This window comes from Nilaparvata lugens, chromosome 1 (assembly GCF_014356525.2).
Source record: "Nilaparvata lugens isolate BPH chromosome 1, ASM1435652v1, whole genome shotgun sequence".
Classification (NCBI taxonomy): domain Eukaryota; kingdom Metazoa; phylum Arthropoda; class Insecta; order Hemiptera; family Delphacidae; genus Nilaparvata; species Nilaparvata lugens.
In genome coordinates this window covers 18,511,122-18,523,982 of record NC_052504.1, presented here as the reverse complement: position 1 = coordinate 18,523,982, position 12,861 = coordinate 18,511,122, and the positions used below count along the sequence as shown (strand labels likewise).

At 36.3% G+C, this 12,861-nt stretch overlaps 1 protein-coding gene across 13 annotated transcripts in view; it reads left to right on the top strand.

Moving 5' to 3' along the window:
* Positions 1-12,861, top strand: part of LOC111052229 (disks large 1 tumor suppressor protein) — a 748,988-nt gene that overhangs the window by 258,717 nt on the left and 477,410 nt on the right. For 10 of the 13 annotated variants that reach the window (XM_039432488.1, XM_039432478.1, XM_039432526.1 and 7 more), the window contains exon 3: positions 8,994-9,741. The exons of the other annotated variants lie outside the window; for them this stretch is intronic. In XM_039432488.1, coding sequence (XP_039288422.1) covers positions 9,453-9,741 — 289 coding nt within the window. In that variant the 5' untranslated portion in view covers positions 8,994-9,452. The remainder of the gene's footprint in view (positions 1-8,993; positions 9,742-12,861) is intronic. 13 annotated transcript variants of the gene reach the window in all.

Genomic DNA, 12,861 nt, shown 5'->3' with positions numbered 1-12,861 from the left:
CGTTCGAGCGAATCCTTTGAACAGAAGAAAAAGGGCATGCCCAGCAGTAGATAGGCGGGGAGTGGGTATGGCTATTTTGTCTCAAATAAAGGTGAGAGATCCAGCTTTACTCTGGGATGCAATCGAAATCACGCGCCATGTGTGGAATTTTAGAGGAGCCAATGCACGGTATCTAATTCTAGTTCAGAACTCGGTACAATATTTTCCTGCCCGGATGACCAACTCTTCCACTATTATTACGCAGGTCAACCGTCGAACCCAACAGTTACGTCTTGATTGCTGCCTTCTAAACGCTCTTCTCCATTTAAGCGAGCGCTTCCACATTCTCCCTGTACTACGTGACTTTGCCCTGCATGCACGAATGCTCCCAATGAACAGAAATCCGTTCGTTTTGTGCCATTCCCTTCGTTCAGCTCGCTGTTCTTGATCTTGTTCACCGCCTCCCTCTCTTCTGGTCACACAACCTCAAAGTACCTTAATGGTCTACATCTCAAAGAGGTCGAATTCGGGATGGCATCGAAATAGGTCGTTACATTTGATTCCATTTTCCGCAAGCATCTATAGTTGCGATCGTTGGAGTGGCAATTGAAATCAGGTTCGTTGTTATTGCGATCATTTGATGAAGGAGAAACTTCTTCTTTTTTTAAGGGGGGGGGGAATATTTTCTTATGATGCCATGAAAGTAAAAGGTGTCTACAACTATGAAATTCACGAACCATCGAGATAAATATAGAGCAGAAAACATGGCAAAAACCAATGAAGACTTGATACGTGAGAATTTGATGGATAAAAGTGTAAATGATGGTCTTCAGTAATTTAAAACACTTCCGATTGTTGCTATGATTCCAACTGAGTCTCGCAATTCATCTTCCAAATCAAGTTCACCTTGCAGGATACCAATGAAGACTTGATACATCTACGTGAGAACTTGATAGATAGGAGTGTAAATGATAGTCTTCAGTAATATTATAAACATTTTTGTTGTTGCTATGATTCCAACTAAGTCTCGCAATTCATCTTCCAAATCAAGTACACCTTACTTGTAAATGTGTACTTGATTTCGAAGATGAATTGCAGGATATATTTTTATCCTCTCTAATAATTTGATAAGAGCTGTCAATTAGGGAGTGATGTATAGAGAGCTCAGATTAGTTTTATATACATAGAACACTTACTTGGAATCAGTTGCAGTGATGAGAGAGCTTTCTCGTTATTTCGTCCATTTGCCCGTTGCTCTGTTGTTCCATAGCTGTCCATCAATGATTGCTGTTTCATTCACGCATTTTTCGCGGCCGTTCAATGATGTTGAATTTTTTGAAGTACACTCCACACCAAACCACGCGAAACCCGCATCTGTTCGCCAGTGATTTTGTGTGAGTGCTATGGATATATTCTGTGGAATTTTCATGTAGTTCTATATCTGTAGAAGTACCAGAGGAGCATCCTCAAAGCCTTTCAAATCGATCAGATTTGGAATCAAAAGAGCTTCCACCCTCTCCACTCATTTCAACAGTCGCACTAGGAGAGATTGATCAAATTGAAATCACTCATGTGTATGCAAAAATATTATGGAAAATATCACATGTGTGAAAAAATTCCATGCTGCTCATGGATTCTTTTCTACCATATTCTAAACCTTTTCCGGTAACAGAATTTACATTTTCATATAATACTGTACATGTAAATGGAGTGGTTATTAAAAAATGGTCGTTCAACAACAAACTCAACTGATTCCCGTGCACGTTCAAGTTTTTTTCTACTGTGTCATGATTTGGATTTGCTTGTTTCTTGGTAAATACTGAAAGAGTTGGATAGATAATAATCAATTTATCAATCACAAATGTGGAGATCTCTTTTTCAATTTCGTTCAACCGTCTGGGGAAACTAACTATTGTTTTGTGAACCCTAAACATTTTTTTCTTTCGATTTAAACTGTTTCGAACAATTGAAAATGTGAATGTTACTGAGTATTACGAATATTTCGCCAATAATTGTGATTTTATTCAAAATACTCATCCCACATACTTGGGAAATAGTGGCAACATGTTGAACTGGCATTGAATATTGAATGAGTACCAATTTGTTTGCGAAATCAGGATCACCAGTAAATTTCCATGAAAAACTCTATTTTTGGTATTACTACGTTGACCATTGTTTGTTTTAATAACTTAATTTTTTTAGACAAGAAAGTTACTCACACACAAGACGTTTATTATTTATTATTATTTTTTTTTAATATTAAGCTCTCAGTGCAAAACTATAGGATTTGAGCGTTCTATATATTGAGCCTGTATAGGAGTCTGTATTGAGTCAAACTCTATATGGGAATGAATTTCATTCCATTAGTTTTGTAACGAAGTCATGAGTGTTCAGAAATATTTCACTCATTCTACATTTTTGATTTACCAAAATTATTTTGCAAAAATATAATTTTACCATACATATAGGATCGCTATCCTTAGTTTTGATGCAAGCTTCATGTAATTTGGCTTACTACGAAGTTGACAGAGATTGTAATTTGATTTGAGTTGTATTTCAATGTAAAATCATGTCTCCATTATATTCAATATGAGATATGACTGTAGAATTTCTTTATTGAAATATTTCATTGATTCGTACAATATATGTAATTTGGCTCACTATGACGTTGACAGAGATTGTAATTTGATTTGAGTTGTATTTCAATGTAAAATCATGTCTCCATTATATTCAATATAAGATATGACTGTAGGATTTCTTTATTGAAATATTCCATCGATTCGTACAATATCCAGTTGTTAAGAACTAAACTCTGTACAGAGAAATGAATCAATATGGACTTCAATTTTCAACTCGCACATTATCAAAAATAGGTTTATTTTCATTGGAAGAGTTCGTTAAGAAGAAAAATATGAACCATTCGTTTTTCTGGGAAGACTGAAGCTTTAAAAAGTAGCAAGTTCCGATTCTTCATCCTGTCTTTTCACCTGGGGCAACGGATTGCAAAGTTTGAAAGGATTTTACTTTTTTCCTAGTTTTTGTTTGGATGTGGAGTTACAGGACATTGTCTTCGTCTTGGATGGATCAATATCATATCACAATCCGGACCAGAACTGAAACTGTATTATCTCCTCAAAAATCATCGAGAGAGACTCACCTCTTTGTCGTTGTTCTGTGCAATTTTTCTCTCTTATTCAATAGAATCATCGTCGGCTGTATCCGTTGTTTCCCGCTGAAAAAATTGAATTTCCGTATTTCTCCTTTCCAATTTTGCTGCTCGGGGATGTGTAGTACACATTTATCTCCCTTGTATCCTGCTAGAGGTTTCTATTTTGTGCCACAAACTCATATCCTGAGATTTCAAGAGCTTGCAATTTATTACCGTATGAAGAATTGAAGTAGTAAATTTGCAAGCATCGTACTAGTGATTCATAATGATATTCTATGAAACATCCATATCAAATAACTGTAATGATGTTGCACGTAGGATAATGAAGCTTATTATCAACTTGACTTAACTAGAACGTAAAATTGCTAGCGTCAAATTGCTTTTACTGACAGAACAGTCTTCTTCTGTCTTCTATTATTCACCCTCAAGAAAGGAAAGTATATCAAGTTCCTAGATGCTCCAAGTGAAGCAAAATTTATAACTGGGGAGCACTTTTTCTACTGTCTTATAATTATTTAATTTCACACATTTCTATGAGATTTTTCAATACAATAAATCATGATAAAAATGAATGATAGATGAGTTTCGTCGTCAGCATTATTCAATAGTGTTGCCATTAAAGAATATGAATTAATCCTATATTATTCACACAATAAGGTCTAAACTTCATCAACTCTAAGGTATTTACGATGTGGAATATTCTGCTCTTGAAAATATTCTGAATAAAATACAAATCCAACAAGTCTTCCTTTTGCATTTACATGTAGGTGAATTCTTCTGAAGATTTCCATATCATCTCTTAAACTTCATTCCGATGAAGAAAGCTCTTACCAATGTTGAACTTGGCCATACATCTTCATAATACCACGCATAGCAAAGGCACTAAGCGTGGCGGGAACTCGTAATGGTTAATACGGCGTATTTTGCGCCACTTTAACTACAGAGCTGAGTAGAGGGCTACAAGGTGAATCCAGGCCCGACGTCCATAAATATTTTCACGACTGCACTAATGTAGCAGACATGTCGGTGGGGCATTTATCACAGGCACACACACACCACCTCCATTACGCTGAATTTATACTACGTCTGTAAGTATTACCCATTGCTCTCCCTTTGTCCTTTTTGCACACACCGCATACTTGGAATTCTTTTTTCGTCTTGGATCTGCATCGGAACTGTTTAAGGAGAGTTTGGCTCCAGAACACGCGTTCTTGCACTGTGTAAACACGTCCGTCTGCAGTCTACCTAGACCACTAACAGCCATGCGTAAAGCCACCCTGCCATGCGATGAAATTCCAATTCCGATTCGAATTTATCGCCCTACCCCCAATCTTTTTCTCAACCGTCCTTTGCTTGCCTCTTTCCAGCGAAACTCATTCAGTTGGGGTCACGTATCCGCTATAATTGCCCCCACTTGAATGGCCAACTGCTCTGTCTAATTAGACCAGCATCCAAAGAGATCGCCACTCTCTCTCTTTCTCATCACTACTTGTTCAATTAGCCTGTAACGATTGTGGTCTCTTTGAAGTTTTCTCTGCGTTCGTAACGCGTTTGTGTTCCAGTGACTGCTGTATTAGAAGGACTGGTGCTGATCCACGTCCCTGATGATTACTCGATTGATTATTTCGAGGTGAAATGATTAAGGTTATTCGCTGGGGAGTAGCTGTAGTATTCTGCTTTAGTGATTTGTGATCCGCTACAAGGTGCGGATGAGGTTTACATCGTTTAACATTGTTATCAATGTTATATCAATCGTTTATATCAATCGGTAACATTGATTAAGGGACTAGACTCTCATGAAATAGAAGTGTTGTTAGCTGCTTCAAAAATTTGGACTGATCAAACGTGTGCTTTCGTATTATATCACTCCACAGAACTGAATATCAAACATTGAACTGAAACTTGAACTCTCTTACTTTCAATACAATTTTATAATTCTATGGATATGATGTATCGCAATCACAGTTGATTGAGGATTCATGAATATTCAATCAACAGAATTGTTGATTCTAAATTAATAATCATTAATTTCCAGCTTTGATATGGGGTTGAAATCAAGGTTTGTTATTTGATAGTCCTGTGAAAATAATGCTCTTTGGAATAATTCCATATATTTCTTTTCATTCAATATTTTCGTTACTTTTTGAATCAACATCCTGATTCCTTGTGGAGATCAAACATTCCAATTGATCTAGTTGTTCCTCTAATTAAAATTGTTGTTATAACTTGAAAACTACCACTCACATTGATTCGAAGGAATTTTAGGAACACATACGTGTCAATGAGACTGATTTAGTTCTTTCACGAATTTTACAAGTTATTTTCTCAATATTTGTCATTCAACAGATTAATGCATATGAATTGAGTCTGAAATATTGTAGACCAACAAGCTTTTTCATCTCAAAACAATAAGTTCAAAATGTAAATCAAGAATCTGCTAGGGTTCTTTTTTATTCCAAATCAAGCAATAAGACCAGAAAAAGGATTTCCATAGTTCTGGTAAGGTTTTTCTGATTGTTCAATCAACCCTGTAGGAGTGGGCTTGGCATATTTTGATTTCACATGGGAGCTCACCGTCTGTGAATGCGCATGTGCGTGTGTGAGTGGGTCGTGAGTGTGAGTACGCGAACTGTTGTGTGAGAGGGAATGGTGATTCTGCTGGGAATGTTCCTTACTACAACATACAAAGACGATGAAGTCGGGCATTTGCTGACTCAACTTCTTTCTCTCAATTTTTTCTCATTCTCTTTCAATCAATCATTTTCTCTATACGTTCCCACTCCACTCGAAAATTCTCCACTATTCCAGTCTCCTCCCTCATCTTGAAAGTTTCTCCTTTCATATTCCTTTCCAAAATAAGGTATAATACTGTATTGGATGATGATTGTCTTTTGACAAAAACATGAACCCACCTGTACCATTTTAGTATTTTAGTTACAACTGGCCCTGGACGAACATTGATGATATTTCACTATTCTCTCCGTTAGTAGCACAGAAGACCATGGTGTTTATAAGTTTTGTTTTCGATAGCAAGTGAGTGGATGAACAATGTGGAAGCTTCATGAATCGTCAAACCCCTTCTCAACAACTTATTGATTGGGTTATTACTTTTATCCGGTTTATCATCCGTACTTGAATCAATCCGCTTCAATTGGTTCAAATCTTGAAGTAATCAATCCATGATTGAATAATAATATTCGTTATCATTTACGTTACGTAAGTTACATAATTTTTAAACTTTGTATTCAAAATTAAGGTTCAAAGCAGTTTTGAGCAAATGCCTGTTGTTTTTCACCTGGATTGTATTCGCATATGAATAAATAAATAAATAAATGCTACTACCTTAATATCTATTGAGAGATCAACATGGTTAAGTTTGTTTCTTGTTTAAGACGAATTTATTCAAAACATTAATTATTTTATTAAAAATGAAAACGAGACTTATCTCAGACTATTATTTTTGATAGTCGTATCATTACAAATCTCAAGTGAAGATATACAATGGATGAATCTGTGAATGAGTCAATGATTGGATGAATGTTGTGAACCTTCATGATATTTATGAGAGAATTTGGTGTCACTGAAAAATGAGCAATATAAAATGTATCAATATATACATGAGTATTCCAGAGGCAACTACAAAGAAGGCAGTTGAGGAAGTTGGTGTCTAGACAGATATGTGCTAATTACTGATCGCAACTACTTGTGTATTGCCAACATGATATATCACCCAAGATATGCTTTCAGAGCGCGTGATGTTACATGTTTGAAGAGTTTCCCGCCAAACACAGGTGTCGAGCTCTCAAACGGATAGAAGCTGTGCTGTCGCTGTATTCTGATCCATAAGGCAGTGAGCAAAGTGAGTGGAGTGACGTTTGATGCGATGCTGAGTTATGACGCTGCAGTGTAACTTGGAACTCACTGTAGTCCTATTGGGATGTGATGGTGTTCCCTCTTCTCCTGTGCATTGCTCATCCGTCTTAATTGTGATGAATGAGCAGCAAACTACAACCGATGTTCTCCTGGAGTATTGTTTGGCAGCTGTTGCTTGTTGGGCTTGATCGATAACACAAAAAATTAGGTGATAATAATGATCAAACACTCAATCAAGTTAGTTGGAAACTTGTCAGAAGGGATTCTCAAGTCTGAAATCTTTTCATTAACACTTGAAAATGGCTCATAAAGACTTGATACTAGTTATGTTGCAATTGAATAGAGGGAAATTGATAATATTTATTGTGTTTTATCTTATCCATCTTATGAAGAAAAATTGGCAGTCTAACATTCGATAGAAACATTACCTTACAAATTTTCAGAATCCACTCATAGAGACCAGACTAGGATCGAGAATCCTTTGTATGGATAACGATCAAATAATACAATAAAATGATGACGCAATCACGTTAAAGGCATTGTATCTGGCTCCTTTTCACAGTTGCTGAGGCAGTTTTTGTTTCTAACGGGAAGTGTGAACGCAACGTAACAATGGCTAAGGGCCAAGTGAATCTAAAAGGCGTTTGAAGTTTGTTGGACGTGGAGCTTTGACAGAGGCTGGGAAATAAATTGCTTTTTTCATTCTTCTGACAAAGGAATTTGATCGGAAATCAGAGTTCACGTGGAGAGGAAGAGACTTGACTTGTGGTGGTAGACTGTATCACGCGATCCTGTGCGTTCGAGTGTTGGTTCAGAGATTGCGTCATATGTTTGAAGAGCGGAAAATGCTGCAAGAGTTATACATCTAGAGTTGATAACGAACTGTGAGCCACATAATGGAGATGATGCATGAAGCCCATCTTCCTTGTCAAACTTTACCAACCTCATTTTCGTTTTTATGTGTTTTCATTCAATATGCAATCTCTCTCGTGCCCATATTTTCTAAGTAAACTTTAGTAACGTAGCTGGATTTTCCCTGGAAGCATGTCGTGAGTAATGAGTCAGATCATTGTTGAGCGCTTGACAAATTTCACTGCGACTTGAAGCATGAACTTCATGGTTGTTTGAATAGGCCACCGTACGTATTACTTGAAGATTGACGGTGATTCTGTTCTCAGTTCTATCCCCAATTCTAACTATGCTATTGTGAAGAATATCCTTCATCCATTGCTGGTTACCCAACAAATTAGTATAATTTGTATCCACTTTCATATTATGGAACACTCAACATAGAATACAATAAATTAAATCAAGCAAATTATTCTACCGAGGTATTCTTTCAAGGACTGAATAATTGATGATAAAATGATTATAAGGTAAGATGAATAACAATTGATGAGTTCTAGGTGGGTTTCTGAACACCAGAATTCAAGCTTTTTTCAATTTCATGGTTTATCACTACTGGTAATGATTGTAGCTAAAACCTTACCAACAAAGTGGCGTGACTCACTTATATAATCTGACTGATTAGACGACATGCTAACCAAGAGGCGAACCCAGGAGCGAATGAAAATCTTAGTTGTACGAGTCGAGTAGACTGATTAAACTCGTAATATGATAATTAAGCAATCATCAACAATCAATCATCTTATCATTACCATATTCAAGTCATATTGGCAGAAATAGTTTGGTCAATAGATCGTTATGATAGTGTACACATGTTCACTTTCTTATGGATCCGTATTGCGAACTACGAATTAATTTTCAGCATCAACAGGACATCCAACAAGATACATCTTCCACATCAACTCCCAAATATAGTAACCAGTTTTTATTTGTAGAAACAAACAACGAAACAAACAGAAACCAATTCATTAAAATTTTGATAAGATCAACAACGAACAAAACTGCTGTTGTTTGAATGAAGCCCAAATCCTTGGGCAAATCCATCAATTTTTCTATGTTGTTTCAGTATTTTGGCGACAACTGGACAGAAATGAACATTATGTGATAACATTGACATTTTTTACAATACGAAACGAACAGTGATGAACAAATTTTACCTTGAACCTTGTTTTAGATATTGAGTGAGTGTTTAAACAATGTGAAAGGTTTGTGAAGGATTGGGTTACATTTTTGGGGTCTAGTGGAAAATGGGATGAATTGGGATTGAAGTGGTGAGCGAAGTGACTTGCATCTTGGACTGAATTGGTGTCTGGAGCAAGTTTTTGGAACAGAGGAGGCATCTAGCAGGATTGGTGTCTGGGGCAAGTTCCAAGTGAAGACAGAGGCATCTAGCAGGATTGGTGGAGACGTGTCTAGAGCAAGTTTCTAGTTTTCTAGAGCAGGGTTGGTGGAGCAAGTGTTTAGAGCAAGTTTCTAGTTTTCTAGAGCAGGATTGGTGGAGCAAGTGTCTAGAGCAGGCAGGGGCATGAGCGGGTATGAGATCGGGCGAGCGGTATGGGTTTGTGGGGCGACGCCGTGTTCCGTCAGCATGACTGCCACGATGGCTCTTTTCGGAATGGTCTGGCTTCTACGCATGCGCGCAGAGATGCGTCGCTGCTCCAGATGCCATCGCGAGGGCTGCGCCCCCTTGGCCGCACACACGCACTCCCCCCACACCAGCACACCCATATTCACGGTTGAGGGTGCTGCCCAGCAGTCCCCCTCGCCACCTGGCACCTACTGCGAGGTCCACGGTTATGTGCCTCGAAAAGAAGGTGAGTTTTCCAATGATAATGAAGTATATGGAATATGAAATAAGTATTATGAAGTATTTCAAGTATTATGAAATATGTTGCAATGATTCCACTTTCAGCTTACCTATCAACATGAATTTAGTTCAAATATGTTCCATAGTATGTGTAAATGTAGTATGATACAGTTCATGAAATATGTTACAATGATTTTACTTCCAGCTCAAATCTCAACATGAATTCATATAAACGTTTTAAGTTCCCCCCAGATGACCTCGCAGCTACCACGTCTGGTAGGTGAATCTAGTAGTAGATGTTCTAGTAAGACCTAGTATAAGTCTTCTTGTAGGTGATTCCTGGAGTAGGATTTTCTTCTACTGATCATATGAACGAAGAGTAATTGATGATACAAGGTGTGGTATTTGTTTTACTGATAGGTTGATGATATAGACATGCCTATACGATAAAGTGTAGTACCCATGTCTGCTATTATTATTATCATCCAATAAATGGTATTATTTGGCATTATAAATGATTTATTATGTACATTTGGCAATGCGAAAAGTATGCTCACTGTGATAGTTTCGAATCCAAAAATTCATTATATTTCCTTGATACAAAAACTTTGAATGCTCACTGTAATTGCAATCCACAAATAATTATTACTTTGAGCTTTTCAAGTTCAATTCCAACAGCAAATATTCTATAATTATCTGAAATGTATGAGTGAGTGGAAAGACTTTTGAAACTGTTTTTGATCAATTCATGTGGATCATGTAGCGTTAAAAATTCAATTTTGAATTCATACTTTGTTCATCAATAATTCTGAAATGCTTGAGATTCTAAACTATCGAAGATCCCAGCTGAAATCGCTCCTCGAAGTGAGTGATTATGTGTCTTGAATGCCTTGCGATTTTAGTCAGCCAGACAGAAGTATCAAACTTCCAGAAAAAAATGTGGGATATACTGTGAATATATATCATGAATGTTGATCGTGACCAGTGAAGCCGTGAATCTCGATTGCATTGCTGGTAAACATAGAAACCAATTGAAAAAAGTTTTAACGATTTTTATATCATCATTATATTATTATCTTGAATCGATGAGTATTCTCTATGTAATACTGTGAAATATGAACTCTAGCAAATATATGCTTGTTATATGAGAACATTCATTCACATAATGTGAAATGCTTTCTTGTGGAAATAAAAATAATAAATGCATAAATAAATGTGCATAAATAACATGAATAGTATTTATTAGTGAGTACTCATAGTGATGATTTAATCAATGAGAATCTTCAGCTCTATACTAGAAACATCACTCTTCGAAAACCAGGTATTTTGATGGAGCTCTTCGACATTTAAAATTTGCAGAAACCTTTCAAGGAACAAATTTATCACCATTGCTTGATTGATAATTGGATTGAAACATTTCATGGGAAAGAGTTCAGCAGTAATCAGTGATCAGTAAGCATTGACTGAAATTAGCGCAACTTAATTGTGCTGTGCAGTCACAATCATCACAATAAATTTCGATTGAGCTGTGCAATTTTGTAACTGTGCAATTTGTTATTATGAGTTGAATGGTTAGTTAGTCAGACACCCAATCCCTTGGCACCTATCGCCTTTTCTGTTCAAATTACAATTACTGTACTCATTTTGAAACTAATTAGCTGCAACTTCACAATCCCACACCGTCAAACCATGGCTGCTGAACAAATGCGTCATCAGGGTTCACAGAGTGCAAACGTTATTACGCTGGTTTAGACGTAATGATGTCGTCATTCAATTACAGAAAAAATTGAGTCTCCATCAGAATGAAACATTCTCTGCATGTGACGCTCTGCCTTGTGTCATCAGTAGTTTCATTGTAAAACACCTCAGGGATAATAGTCGGATATCATTTTATTGGATCATAATATTATTTCCATACAATATAATTTCCCATGTGTCAACCATACTAGACCTAATTGCATTGAATCAATTGAGTTTTCTGTGAGGAAACTGAAACAATCCGAGAAAGATGACAAAATGTCATTTATCAAACGATACTTGCATTAAATTGCCAAACATCTGTGATACAGTATTTTCCATTAGATATCGATAGTATAACCACATTGCTAAATGAATAAATACTAGAATTTGTGAATCAGTAATTTCAAATTCTCATTCGAAACTCACAGCCAAATTCTGTTTCTGAAGTTTAACAATGTAATAGTAGTCTGTCTATCTTTTTTTGTTCATTTATCATCTACGAAGCACTCATTAAAAAGAATATTAGAACCGACTTTCCTCAATATTATTCAATTTTTATGAAAACACTTTATATGATAATTTTCTGTTATTAATATCTCAGACAAGAATATACAAGTAAAGGCTCATCTGTCGTAATGTGGGATCACCTACAAAAAATCGACAGCAAGAGCAGTGCCAATATAAATATTCTTATATATCGAAATGATAGAGACGAAATTAGCAAGTTTACAATAATTCACAGTTCAATATTTGCAGTGTCGATTTTCTTAGTGAATCTATTATTCAGGCAATATCAAGTTGAACTATTCTACATACTGTGGGATAATTGAGTAGAAGAGTGTATAATGTGGTTAATTCTGATTATTATTTTATTCTCCTACAATTAAAAATAAATTATATACTTCCTCTTCAGAACCGACTATCTTCATCTCTGAATAAAATGATAGAATACTAATCGTTACCAAGTGGCAAGTTATCTCCAATGGTTCTTGAGCGGTAGGCAGGAAATGGGCTCATATCGAGCTTCAGGAACGATACCACTGAGAGAAATAATTATTATGACCGAAAGGAAGTTACAAAGAAATATCAAGTCTCATCCCCCTCATTACAACATTTTAGCTTGCACTGGATACAGAAAACGCTTCGCATCTTCTTATGATCATTGAATTAAGATCCAAGAAATAATGAGACTTGACCCTAATTAGTGGACATAACATTATTCAAGTACCTGAGCTAGAACAGGCGACCAGAATACTCTTACCAATGCTCAACGATGCTCGAGCTTCTTTGTACATTTTAATTTATAATGACCTCATTCCTTCAGTATTATTGAATGGTTTCTTACCAATGTATACCAATTAGCTTATCATCTCAACAACTGTATCAC